The following is a 12883-nucleotide window of genomic DNA, read 5'->3' as shown; positions in this document are numbered from 1 at the left end:
CGTCCCCTCGGGGTGTGGGTGCTGGGCTGGGGGGGGAGAGCTGCGGGTGGCACTCCCTGATGCAGGGATGGTTTTTGTCGGTGCGGCTCAAAGGAGCGATTGGTCAAAGAGCTGCGCTCCCCCACGTGCTCTCCATCTGGCCTCCTGAGTTCTGTTCAGTGGGACAGCTTGTCCCAACGGGTCAGCGAGAGCCTCCAGGCAGCAGCACTAGCGAGCCTCGGAGAGTGAACGTGGGCGAGCGCAAAAGAAATTGCGCGCAAACGTGAAGGGTGGCCGAGAAGGGGGAGCAAAGCCATGACACTGGGAAAACTGGATTACGGCCGTCCCAGAGTGTAAGCAAAGCTGAGAGGAGAAAGAGAGGCTCCAGAGTGCATTGATTTGCAATGGCTTTGCAAGGTTCCTTTGTTTCTGCTGAAACCAAGGAAATGTTGCAGCCCCAGGATGTTCACTCATTCGGAGATGCTAACAAAGTGAGAAAGAACATTTCCTGGCAATGTCAGACCTCCTGTGAGATCACCAGTAGCGCGCAGGACCCACTAACGTGCAGAATTGTTCCTCCAGGTGTGGATGGCAAGAGAAACGCAAATGCCGCAGACGCTAAGGATTTCCAGAAGTACTGCATAGAAGGTGCCATGGTGGTCTTGGGCTCCGTGCTGCTTGGCATGGTCTTGTGTTGCATGGTCCGTCTGTGGAGGAAGAGAAGACAGTGAGTTGTTGGGAGGGTTTTTTGCCAAACTTGTGTATTAGATGGCTGAGATGTATTATACGGCTGAGATGTATTAGACATGAAGCATTTAGAGGTAAGGTATTCTGGAGTGCTGAGTTATTTACTGGCCAGACTCGACCGAGTCGGTTTCTGCTGTGTCATGTTTCAACTGACCTCTCAATTCATGGGCATTCTTTTCTGAAACGCCTTCTTCCTGTGGGAATTGTTAGTTAAAAGTGACCCTGCCTGGACAAGAGCAGACCCAGCGACAGACGTATGCAGAGCAAGGTCAGAAAGTAAAACCAGCAAGGGATGACATGGCCACAGAAAGTGAGACCTGCAAGAGTGCCATCTCCCTACCATGCCCAGCTTTGGTCCCCTCGGTCTGCAGGGTCAGGTCTCCTTCCCGGCACGTGTAGAGCAGCCCGGTCAGGATGGTCAGGGCCGAGAGGAGACGAGCCGTGGGCAGGCGAGCAGAGCCCCAGCCGAGGGGTGCGGGGCGTCCTGTTTTCTGCATGGAGCTCTCCGTGCCCACAGCTCCCACGTGCAGCCGGGTGCCCGCACCCCACAGTGCACCCAGCGCTGCCCCGCACCCCACAGTGCACCCAGCGCTGCCCCGCACCCTCGCACCCGCCCAGCACCACAGCCACACTGGGGCCTCACCAGACTCTTCTCTCCACAGGCACCTCGCCGCAGCTTCAGGAGCCCGTATCACTTTGTATAAACTATGCATACCTTGCTGGAAGTGATCCAAGGTGAGACCATTGGAGCTCTCTGGGACTTCAGCGGGCTGTGTGACCCAGTGTCTCCACCTCAGCTGGGAAGCTTCTCAGGGTAGATTTTGTGAGGACTGAAGGATCGTCTTTTGATGATTTCATGAGGGCTTAAAGCCTTGAACAAGGATTTTGGCCCGAAAACGGGACTTTGGGCCCTACAAATGGGTCTTGGACACTCAAAATGAGGCCTTGGACATGAAGGAAACGGGGCTTTGAGCCCTAAGTAAGGCGTTTCTACCCTAACATGAGGGTTGGGACCCTAGCATGGAGTCTTTCAACCCTGGAATCAAGGATTTGGACCCGAAAATGAGTCTTTGGGACCTAAACCTGAGGCTTTGAGCCCTAAAATGGGGTTCTGGACCCTCCAAATGAGGGCTTGGACACTCCAGATGTGCCTTGGACCCTAAAAATGCCTGTCTGGACCCTAAAAAGAGGCTTTGGACCCTGAACATGAGACTCTGCAAACTAAAACTAAGCCTTTGCACCCTGAAAATGAGAGGTTTGGAGCCTAAAATGAGCATGTGGTAGGCAGAATGAAGACTTGGACCCTAGAAATTCATATTTGGAGTCTATAAAGAGGCTTTAGACCTTCAAAATCAGATTTGGGGGCATAAAAACGATGCTTTGGGCCCTGAAAATGCATCTTTGAACCTTAAAAGTGCAAACCCTGGACCTTTGGACCCCCTCAAATGATGCTTTGGACAGTCCGGATGTGGCTCGGACCATAAAAATGCCTGTCTGGAAACTAAAAAAGCAGCTTTGGACCCTGAAAAAGGCATTTTTGGAGCATAATGGGAGGCTTTGGACGGCTAAGACTTTGGAAAGTAAATACGAGGCTTTAGACCCTAGAAATGCGGCTTTGGACTCTACAAATGAGGCTTTGGACCTTCCAAATCAGACTTTGGGGCTTCAAAATGATGCTCTGGACCTGTTAAAATGCATATTTGAACCTTAAAAGCGTGAACCCTGGAACTTAGGAATGAGGCTTTGGACCCTGACGGGGAGGCTTTGGACCCTAGAACTGGAACTGTGGGCCCGGAATAAAGGCTGTGGGTACTAAAACATGGGCTTGGACCCTAAAACCAAGGATTCGGGCCCTAAAACGGGGCTTTGGGCTCTATGAATGGGTCTTTGGACACTCAAAATGAGGCCTTGGACATGAAGGAAAAGGGGCTTTGAGCCCTAAGTAAGGCGTTTCTACCCTAACATTAGGGTTGGGACCCTAGCATGGAGTCTTTCAGCCCTGGAATCAAAGCTTTGGCCCCTAGAAATGAGGCTTTGGGACCTAAACCTGAGGCTTTGAGCCCTAAAAGGGGGTTCTGGACCCTCCGAATGAGGGTTTGGATGCTCCAGATGCGGCTTGGACCCTTAAAATGCCTGTCTGGAATCTAAAACTGATGCTTTGGACCCTGAATATGAGACTGTTGAAAATAAAACTGAGCCTTTACACTCTAAAAATGAGGGGTTTGTTGCCTAAAATGAGGCTTTGGAAAGTAAACACGAGGCTCTGGACCCTAGAAATGCGGCTTTGGACTCTACAAATGAGGCTTTGGACCTTCCAGATCAGACTTTGGGGCTTAAAAATGATGCTCTGGACCCTTTAAAATGAGTCGTTGAACCTTAAACGCGTAAACCCTGGAACTTAGGAATGAGGCTTTGGACCCTGAAAAGGAGGGTTTGGACCCTAAAACCGAAACTGTGGGTTCTCCAAAAAGGCTGTGGGTACTGAACAACAGGCTTGGACCCTAAGTACGAGGATTTTAGTCCTCAAATGGGGCACTGGACCCTTACCATGAGGCTTTGGACGTGAAGGAAATATGCAGTTTTGCAGCCTAAAATGAGGCCTCGATAGCAGACTCTGGGCCTTCCAAATGATGGTCTGCGCCCTCAAAATGAGTCTTTGAACCTTTACGAAGCATGTGACGGAATTACTCCTTCATTGTTTATCATGTTGAGCAGCTGCATGGATTACTAATGTTTCACAGTATTAATTCAGCAGGCTCTCAGTCACTTACTGAGGACCTGCGATGGGTAAGGGGTCTCTCTTCCTTGGGCAAGGATCTGAAACCTTGAGAGGTGTCCCTGCTCAAGGGGACAGTCGCTGGGCGTGCAGTCCAGCTGCACTTCAGGGAGAGCTCAAAGTGGGCACAACCTGATGAGCGAAGTGGCTGGCTGCTAGCCAATAGCCGAGACGGGCTAGATGTCTTCGTTTCCTCTCCGGTATCTTGTTCTGTACTTTGGTTATCTTGCACTTTTGGGTGTCGAAACCACCTTTCGAAGTCTTTTCCGAGACACCTTCGCTCCCTCGCCTGTGAGCCAGGGGCTCCCCAGCTTGCAAGTTCACCCCCAGGACGCCAAGGAGCCTGTCGCTCCTTAGTCACCCCGCACCAAAGCACGGCTAGGGGTCAAATGTATCCATCCCACCCGTGCCGGCGAAGGACCGCCGTGAACAACTACAAAAGCCGACGCTCTTCCGCAGCTTCCCGTCCCCTCAGAGCTTTCCCTCCCCTCAGGGCTTTCCCGCCTCTCTGCCGCCTCCCGAGAGCGGCGCTGGGATTGGGCAGTGCAGGCCCAGCTCTGATTGGCGGCGCTTCCCGCGGCAGCAGCCGATTGGCTGTCGCTCTGCCGGCCGGGGAAGGCTCTGGGCTGGAGGGGGGGAGCGCTCCGGGGCGGGGGGGGGGGCGGTTGTCATGGCAGCGGCGCGGCCCAGCCCCTGCCGCGGCCTGCGCTGTCAGGCGCTGGTGGGGGGGGGCTCGGGGCCTGCCCTCAGGAGCAGCACCGCGAGTTACCGCTGGGAAGTGTCAGGGAAATTCCCTTCCCCAGCGGGAATCCTGTCGGCCAGGCTTTAGGGCAGGAGAGCGTATGAACTTTGTGGCTGTAGCTGTGAGTTCAGCACAGGGGCTGCAGGGTGAGGAGGTGCTGGAATGTGGCCGCAGGCGCTGGGGTTGCTGCTGCCGAAGGAAGCCAAACAAAAGGCAGGGTGCTAGGGCAATCCAGCTTGCTTAGAAGAATGAGCACTGCCTGCGACTAGCGTCAGGCTTCAGACCACCCTGTCAGGATGGCTTTGTCCCCTCAGAGCAAGTAGCGAGGCTTTAAAAACGAGGCTTGGGGCCCTAAAACTTAGGGTTTGGACCCCAGGAAGGAGGCTTTAAATCCTCAAAAATAATGAACGTTTGGGCCCTACGATGAGGCTTTCAGCCCTCCCAATTAGGCTTTAGGCCTGAGAGAGTTAGACCCCCAAATGAATGTCTGGACCATAAAAATGAGTATTTGGACGCCCAGCGTGCGGCTTTGGCCCTTAGAAATGAGTCCTTGTATGCCCCGAATAAACCTTTGGACCCTGAACCTGAGGATTTTCTTTTTAAGTGGGGGCTTAGACCCTACAAATGAGCATTTGGGCTGTCAAAATGAGGCTTGAGACCCTTCAAATGAGGAGAGGGATCCTACAAATGAGGCTTTGGGCCCTACAAACGAGACACGCAGGGAGAAATTGTGGCTTTAAAGATGAGGCTTTGGACCCTAAAAATTAAGATTTGGACCCTAGAAATGAGGCTTAGAACCCTAAAAACGAGGCATTGGACCCCGAAAATGAGACTTTGGAACCTCAAAATTTGGGACTAGAAACAAAAGACAAGAATTTGGACAATAAAATGAGATTTTGGACTCTAAAAGAACGATCGGGGTCTTATAAATGAGGCTTTGGAGCCTCCAAATAAAGCTTTGGACCCTAAACCCAGTCCTTCGTTCCCTAACAAGAGGGTTTAGACCCTACAAATCAGTATTTAGCCACTCAAAATGAGGCTTTGGACTGGGAAATCAGGTTGTGTCCTATAATAAGGATTTGAACCCTATAAATGCATCTATGGATCCTAATAACGAGGGGTTGGGCCATATAAATGGGAACTTTGACTCTCATCATCCCAGTAAACTAAAACTGAGGCTTTGGGCTCCAAAAATGAGGCTTGGTACCCTAAAATGGGGGCTAAGGCCCTACCAGTGAAGCTTTGGATTCTAAAAATGAAGGTTTTGATCTGAAACTGCCTCTCTGAGCCCTAAAAATGAGGCTGTGGACAAAGAATGCCCCAAGCCTGTCAGTGTTTAAGAGGCATTTGGACAATGCCCTCATTAACATGCTTTAACTCTGTCAGCCCTGAATTGGTCAGGCAGTTGGACTAGATGATTGATGTAGGTCCCTTGCAACTGAAATAGTCTATGCTGTTCTATTCTAAAAAACCGAGGCTATGGGAGCTAAACTGAGGGTTTGGACCCTAAAAATGAAGCTTTGGACATTCAAAATCAGACTTGGGGCATTAAAAGTGATGCTTTGGGTCCTTAAAAAGGCTTTGCACCTTTGAAGTGGGGTTTGGAACTTACAGATGAGGGTTTGTATCCTAAAACTGAGGTTTTGGACCTTAAAAATGACTTTCTGGACCCCCAAAAGGAGGCTTTGGGCCCTAAAAATGAGGCTTGCATCTTGAAAATGAGTGTTTGGCTCTTAAAAATGAGTCTTTAGAGACTAAAATGAGGCTTTGGGGCCCTTAAATAGGTTTTTGTGCCTTTAAGATGCAGCTTTGGGCTCTCAAAAGGAGGCTTTGTACCCTAAACATGAGGGTTGGGCCTCAAAAATGATGATCTGGGCCTTAAAGAGGAGGGCTTTTTTACCCAAAGTGTGCACAGACCTTGTAGCCCAAGGGGCAAGACTTGGATGGTATTCATACCTCAACCAGGCATGTCCTTGAGCAGCCTGATGGGCCCTGCCGTGAGCATGGGGTTGGGCTGGAAACTGCTTGATGTCCTGATTTGACGAGCTCAGCTGGACAGGGTGACACTACAGACTCCCCGGTGAGACACATCTCACCCCAACACTGAGCTCCTGGTTCTGGCTCTCAAGTTTGGCACTTCAACAAGATATTCAAATTCCCAGCCTGGCACTCTCAGATCTCTTGCAAACGGTGCAGAAAGATCTACCCCTGCAAAGTGAAATTCAGCTTTACAGACACTCATCACACTGTTCCCCTCAGGAACAACCTTCACTCAAGGTCAGGCTTGAATTTTTAGGGACCCTTGCCCCAGATGCTGGAGGGGGTCCTAAGCAGAAGCTTCCCGTAAGGACGGTTTGGTTCCTGGGTTGAATAGGATGGATTTGGGCAAGGAGGAAAATGCCAGGAAACAGGAGGCTACGTGATGAGTGTCATAGTGCTGGGACTGGAGATGGACCTTCTTGGCCCATGGGATGGCCACATGGGGCACCTACTTGGAGGATTTCCTAAGTAGAGATATAAATAGGATATAAATTGGGTAAATTGGGAGTCAAGAGCCCCAAGTGGAAGTAGAAAGTCCAGCCCAGCAGAGCTGGGCTCAGCCTTGCTCTCTTTCCTTCCCTGGTCCCTTATGGCCCTGGGTGAAAGCTCAGGTGGCCTCCACTGCCCCTGCCATAGGTGCCCTCCATGCCTCCCGAGCTGCGCTCGCATCTTCTCCTTTCCCCTCCAGGGACTTTCAGTTCTTCACAACATTGCTCCAATTGAATTGGTCTAAATTATATAAGATAAAGCAAGATAAAAATGAATCTCCCTCTGTGTTTTTGGAAAAATTGAAGGAAACTGCTAAAAAATATACTGATTTGAAATTGGAAACAGAGGCAGAACAACAGCAATTGACTTTGATTTTTATGGGGCAGTCAGCAAAAATGATGACTTTAAATGAATGAAGGGGACCGGAGGGGAACCCAGCTGAACCTCTGGTTACAATTAAGCTGGGAAATGATAAAGTTGAATTTTTAGTTGATATGGGAGCAGTATATTCTGTTCTGAATATTTATAAAGGGAAATTGGGAAATAAAACAGCGAATATAATTGGAGCGACTGGGAAACAAGAAAATAGACCATTCTTTCAACCCCTTGATTTAAAATTTGGAAATAAGGCAATTACACATGAATTTTTGTATGTGCCAGAATGTCCGATACCCTTGTTGGGTCGAGATTTGTTATCCAAATTAAATGCACAGATAGCTTTTGAGGGAGGAGAAATTCTTTTAAAGATACCAGAATCAAAGACAGGAGAAATATTGATGATATAAGAGAAGGTTAAGATTTAGGAGATGCCACAAGAAGTTGATGATGCTGTGATCCCTACAGTTTGGAACACAGAGATACCTGGAAAATCTAAAATGGCACAGCCTGTAAAAGTAGAACTGAAGGAAAATGTGAAACCAGTGAGATTAAAACAGTATCCAGTTAAATCTGAGGCTAGATTGGGAATCAAGAAATTAATTGATAAATTTTTGGAATATGGAATCTTAGAGGAGTGTGAATCTGAATATAATACTCCAATTTTACCAGGGAAAAAACCATCAGGAGAATATAGATTAGTACAGGATCTGAGGGCGATAAATCAGGTAGTGAAAGACATACATCCTGTAGTGGCCAATCCATATACACTTTTAACAGCTCTAGGGGAGAACCACCAGTGGTTTACAGTGCTTGATTTAAAAGATGCTTTCTTTTGTATACCCCTGGAAGAAGGAAGTCGAAAATTATTTGCTTTCGAGTGGGAAAATCCAAAAACAGGACGAAAAACACAATTGACATGGACAAGATTGCCGCAAGGATTCAAGAACAGTCCAACAATTTTTGGGAGCCAATTAGCAAAAGAACTTGAGATGTGGAAACGAGATGGTCCCAAACCTGGACATTTGCTCCTACAGTATGTAGACGACATATTGATAGCAACAGAGGAGAGACCAGCGTGTATAAAGGTAACAATTGATCTTTTAAACTTTTTGGGGTTAAGCGGATACAAAGTCTCTAGAACTAAGGCCCAGATAGCAAAACAGACTGTGATATATCTGGGTTTTGAAATCTCACAAGGGCAAAGACAATTGGGAACAGACCGCAAAGAAGCAATTTGCAGTATCCCGGAGCCGAGAAATACCCACGAATTGAGAACCTTCTTGGGAATGACTGGGTGGTGTCGGCTATGGATAATGAACTATGGTCTGTTGGCTAAACCATTATATGAAGCTCTTAAAGGTCCACCATTTGAACGGGGTCCAGATCAGCAGAGAGCTTTCAAGAATCTAAAACAGGCCCTGATGACAGCACCAACCCTGGGACTTCCGGATCTGACTAAAGACTTCCAGTTATTTGTACGTGAGAAACAACACATTGCACTGGGAGTGCTGACTCAGAAGATGGGAAGTTGGAAGCGACCGGTTGGATATTTTTCCAAACAATTGGACTTTGTAAGTAAGGGCTGGCCTGCTTGTTTGAGAGCAGTAGCAGCCACTGTGATGATAATACAGGAGGCCCGAAAATTGACTTTGGGAAGGATGATGGTGGTGTATGTACCACATATGGTGATATCAGTGTTAGAGCAAAAGGGGGGCCATTGGCTCTCCCCAAGCAGAATGATGAAATATCAGGTAATTTTGATGGAGCAAGATGATGTAATTTTGAAAACCACTAATTTAACTAATCCTGCAGTCTTTTTGAGTTCTATACAGGAAGAAGGACAACTGGAACATGATTGCCTGACTACCATTGAGTATGTATATTCCAGTTGAGAGGATCTGAAGGATGTACCTATGGACAATCCAGACTGGGAATTGTACACAGATGGTAGCAGCTTTGTTGAAAATGGAATCCGCTATGCAGGATATGCGGTAACAACTGAAAAATCAGTTATAGAAGCCAATGCTTTGCCAAACACAGCTTCAGCTCAGAAGGCGGAATTAGTGGCTTTGACAAGGGCTCTAGAATTGAGTGAAGAAAAGAAAGTGAATATCTGGACTGATTCGAAATATGCATTTGGTGTGGTCCCTGTCCATGGGATTTTATGGAAAGAAAGAGGATTATTATCCTCTCAGGGGTCCAACATTAAATATAAAGAGGAGATTTTACATTTACTACAAGCAGTTCGGAAACCAACTGCAGTAGCAATCATGCACTGTAAAGCACATCAGTCAGGGAATACAAAAGAGATTATAGGGAACAGATTAGCAGATAAATCAGCTAGGGAAGCAGCCAAAAGGAATGCCCTACAAATGGCATTAATTCCTACAAAAACTATTGCAATACCAAAGGAAAAACCTAAATATTCAGAGGAGGATGAGAAATTGGGGAAACTATTAAATGCAAGGAAAAATTTGAAAGGATGGTGGGTGACATCAAAAGGACAAGTAGTAATTCCACCATTTGTAATGAGGGAAATAATACAGACAAAACATAAGGAATGTCATTGGGGGGCAGAAGCATTAATAACTCTTTTGAAAAGACAAGTAGTATCAGTAAAAATGCTAGAAATAGCTAAAATGACAACTGCGAAATGTGAGATATGTTTAAAGAATAATCCAGTTGTAAAAAGGAAGGTTCAAATGAGAATGTTGAAATCAGGAATGGAACCAGGGGATTATTGGCAAATAGATTTTTCGGAGTTACCTCGACAGAATGGGTATCGATACATTCTGGTGGGGGTTGATACGTTTACAGGATGGCCAGAGGCCTTTCCCTGTCAGACCAATCAAGCAAAGGAGATCATTAAATGGTTATTACAAGAAATTATCCCGAGATTTGGAGTACCAATTGGAATCTCTTCTGATAGAGGTTCCCATTTTGTTGCAGAAGTGGTCCAGGGTGTTAGTAGAATTTTGGGAATTACATGGGACTTACACACACCTTGGAGACCACAATCTAGTGGGAAGGTGGAAAGAATGAATCAAACATTGAAAAGACAAATTAGTAAAATATGTCAGGAAACTAATTTGAAATGGCCTCAAGCACTCCCACTGACCCTTTTACGAATTCGGGTTCAGCCAAAGAGTGGGACATTAATCAGTCCCTATGAGCTATTATATGGTAAACCTTATGAATCTCTTGAACCAAATCTGAGCATACATTTAAAAGGAAAACAAGATGTATATAACTATCTGCTTTCTTTAGGAAAAACTTTAACTGCACTTCGGAGTGTGGTTGTTTGGAACAGACCTCTGTCTTTGGAAAATCCAGTACATGATTTCCAACCAGGTGATTATGTCTATGTGAAGACATGGACTTTTGAACCTCTTCAGGAACGCTGGAAAGGACCCTTTCAAGTATTGTTGACTACTTTCACCGCTGTCAAGATTGCTGAATCAGATGCATGGATCCACTATACTCGGGTGAAGAAAGCTCCATCATCTTGGAAAGTTATATAGAGAGACCCTAGAACCTTAAAACTGACTTTGAAGCATGCCTAATCTTCCATATAATTTTGAAATCTGGGGGAAATGCATTTTGATTTGGAAAATAATATTGGTGGGGGTCTGGTCTGAGATTGTGGCTGAACAACAAGTAACAGTGAACTATGGAGGTATTCTGGGATTGGGATGTAACTTTACTCAGATTCCAGAATTTGATCCTGACAAATTAGAAATTAGTTGGATGAGAGATAAAGGAAAAGGCAAGTATCTACCAGGACAAATTGAACTGAAGAAAAAGACAAGAAATAAGAAACAAACTGAACAATTAATTTACCTCCCAAAGAAAACTCAGGAAGAAAATTTGATGGTAGGATTGATTAAGGGATTTGCTAATTTCCAGAATGTGACACAAATTACTGCCTGTTTACCAATACCAAGGGCAGTTGGTGAATCCGTTCCATGGGGAATTTTGACAATGAATTTAACTAATTTAGAACATAGAAATGTGACTACCCACTGTGAACAAAGGCCAGTAGTTGGATGGCAAGAACAAGTGACAATTATCAAGAAGCAATGGAAGTCTCCAGGGAGCAGGGCAGATTGTGAAAAATTATTAAATTCTGTTTTTATTGAAGTTGGGAGATTTCATAATGTAGGATATTGTACTTATGATAAACAAGTTAAGAAAAATACAACTCGAATGATCATGGAATGGAAATGTGACAAGGCTAATCAGACAATGTTAGAAAGGACAATTAGTTGAGACTCAGTGTGGTCTATGACTATACTGTCTCAATTCCAATATATGGCTAAAGCTCCTTGGTGTTTTACTTAGGATGGAACCATTTTTACAACTTGGCCAGCGGTAAATGATAAAGGGAGTACATTACGAGAAAAGGAAAATTCAGTACCGTGGTGGAAATGTGAGAAAATATACAATTACAGTACTAAAGACATGGCAATCCAAAGAATTCCACCTTTAGCAGCAGCCGTGAAGTATGGCTGCTTGTGTAGAGGACTTAAAAATGATCTTCAATTGACTGAAACCTTTAAACCTAAAAGAGGAACAATATTTAGTTGCAGAAAAACTACTATTCAGAGTCCAGGACACTTAGTTTGGGCAATGAGTGATGGAACCTGGACAACCCACCTGCCTCTTGATGGGAAGGTAAAACAAATCACTTTGGGAATGCCAACATTATGCCCAATTTGGAAAAAGTCTCCTTTTAAAGGATCATTAGAAAATTTGAAATTGAAACGGGCAAAAAGGTCAGAAATAGATGATGAATGGAATGAACCCTCCACTGGAGTTAGAATTAGTTGAGCCCTAGAATCTCTACTAACCCCTTTGGCAATATATAGGAATCGAGACTGGCTGTACCAACTAACAGGACAAGTAGAGAAACGGGCCAATGTGACCAGAAAAGGATTTAGAGATCTAAATATACAATTACAGGCCACTTCCAAAATGACTCTGCAAAATAGAATGGCTTTAGATATGCTTTTACTCAAAGAACACGGAGTGTGTGGATATTTAAAAGACAGAATAGACCATTGTTGTATACACATTCCGAATGTAACTCAGGATGTGGAACATGATTTGGAATTATTGGGAAAAATTGAGAAAGACACTCAAGAGTTGCAACAAGATATGCAAGAGAGTTGGATAGACAAGATCTTTAAGGGATTAGGTTAGAATCTGAGTTCTTGGATCAAATCATTGATTAGTACAATATTAACCTTGTTGATAATTTTTGTAATGATCATTTTGATTTATTACTTTTTGAAAAGGCAAATTACTCGTAAAACTTCTTTTAATCGCATGATCATCCAAGCTGTTGCAAGACAGCAAGATGGACAAACAATCTCAGAGTTTCCTCCACCATATAGTAAGTGATTAGTAAAATGATAGTGAAAGTATTGAAATGATTTTCAAAACTTTCAAAGGGGGGAATGTTGAAAATATTCTGATAAAGAAATTAAAATCCAATTATATATATAAGAGTTTGGTTTGATTAAGAAGTAGAAAATTGTGAAGCATAGGTATGGCAGTGTTAAGTTTGAAATGTAGTCATAGGAACTTAGAAACTTTAGGAACTGTGTTATGTGTGACTATAGGAACCTTAGTATTGTTAAGTTTGAAATAAGCAAACCATAGAAACCTCACCAGGAAGATACTGGTCTTTCTATGTTTTGTTTCAAAAACTAAGGAAACCGTCATGGACA

The 12883-nt window shown here is 45.1% G+C and overlaps 1 protein-coding gene across 1 annotated transcript in view; it reads left to right on the top strand.

Annotated features, from left to right (window-relative positions):
* Positions 1-383: 383 nt before the first annotated feature.
* LOC128138485 (uncharacterized) overlaps positions 384-12883 on the top strand; it is a 35653-nt gene continuing 23153 nt past the window's right edge. The window contains exon 1 of the mRNA XM_052779736.1: positions 384-706. Coding sequence (XP_052635696.1) covers positions 384-706 — 323 coding nt within the window. The remainder of the gene's footprint in view (positions 707-12883) is intronic.

The sequence above is a fragment of the Harpia harpyja genome, unplaced genomic scaffold (assembly GCF_026419915.1).
Source record: "Harpia harpyja isolate bHarHar1 unplaced genomic scaffold, bHarHar1 primary haplotype scaffold_47a, whole genome shotgun sequence".
Lineage (NCBI taxonomy): Eukaryota > Metazoa > Chordata > Aves > Accipitriformes > Accipitridae > Harpia > Harpia harpyja.
Note: the sequence above shows the minus strand (reverse complement) of the source record. Positions and strands in the feature narration are given on the sequence as shown.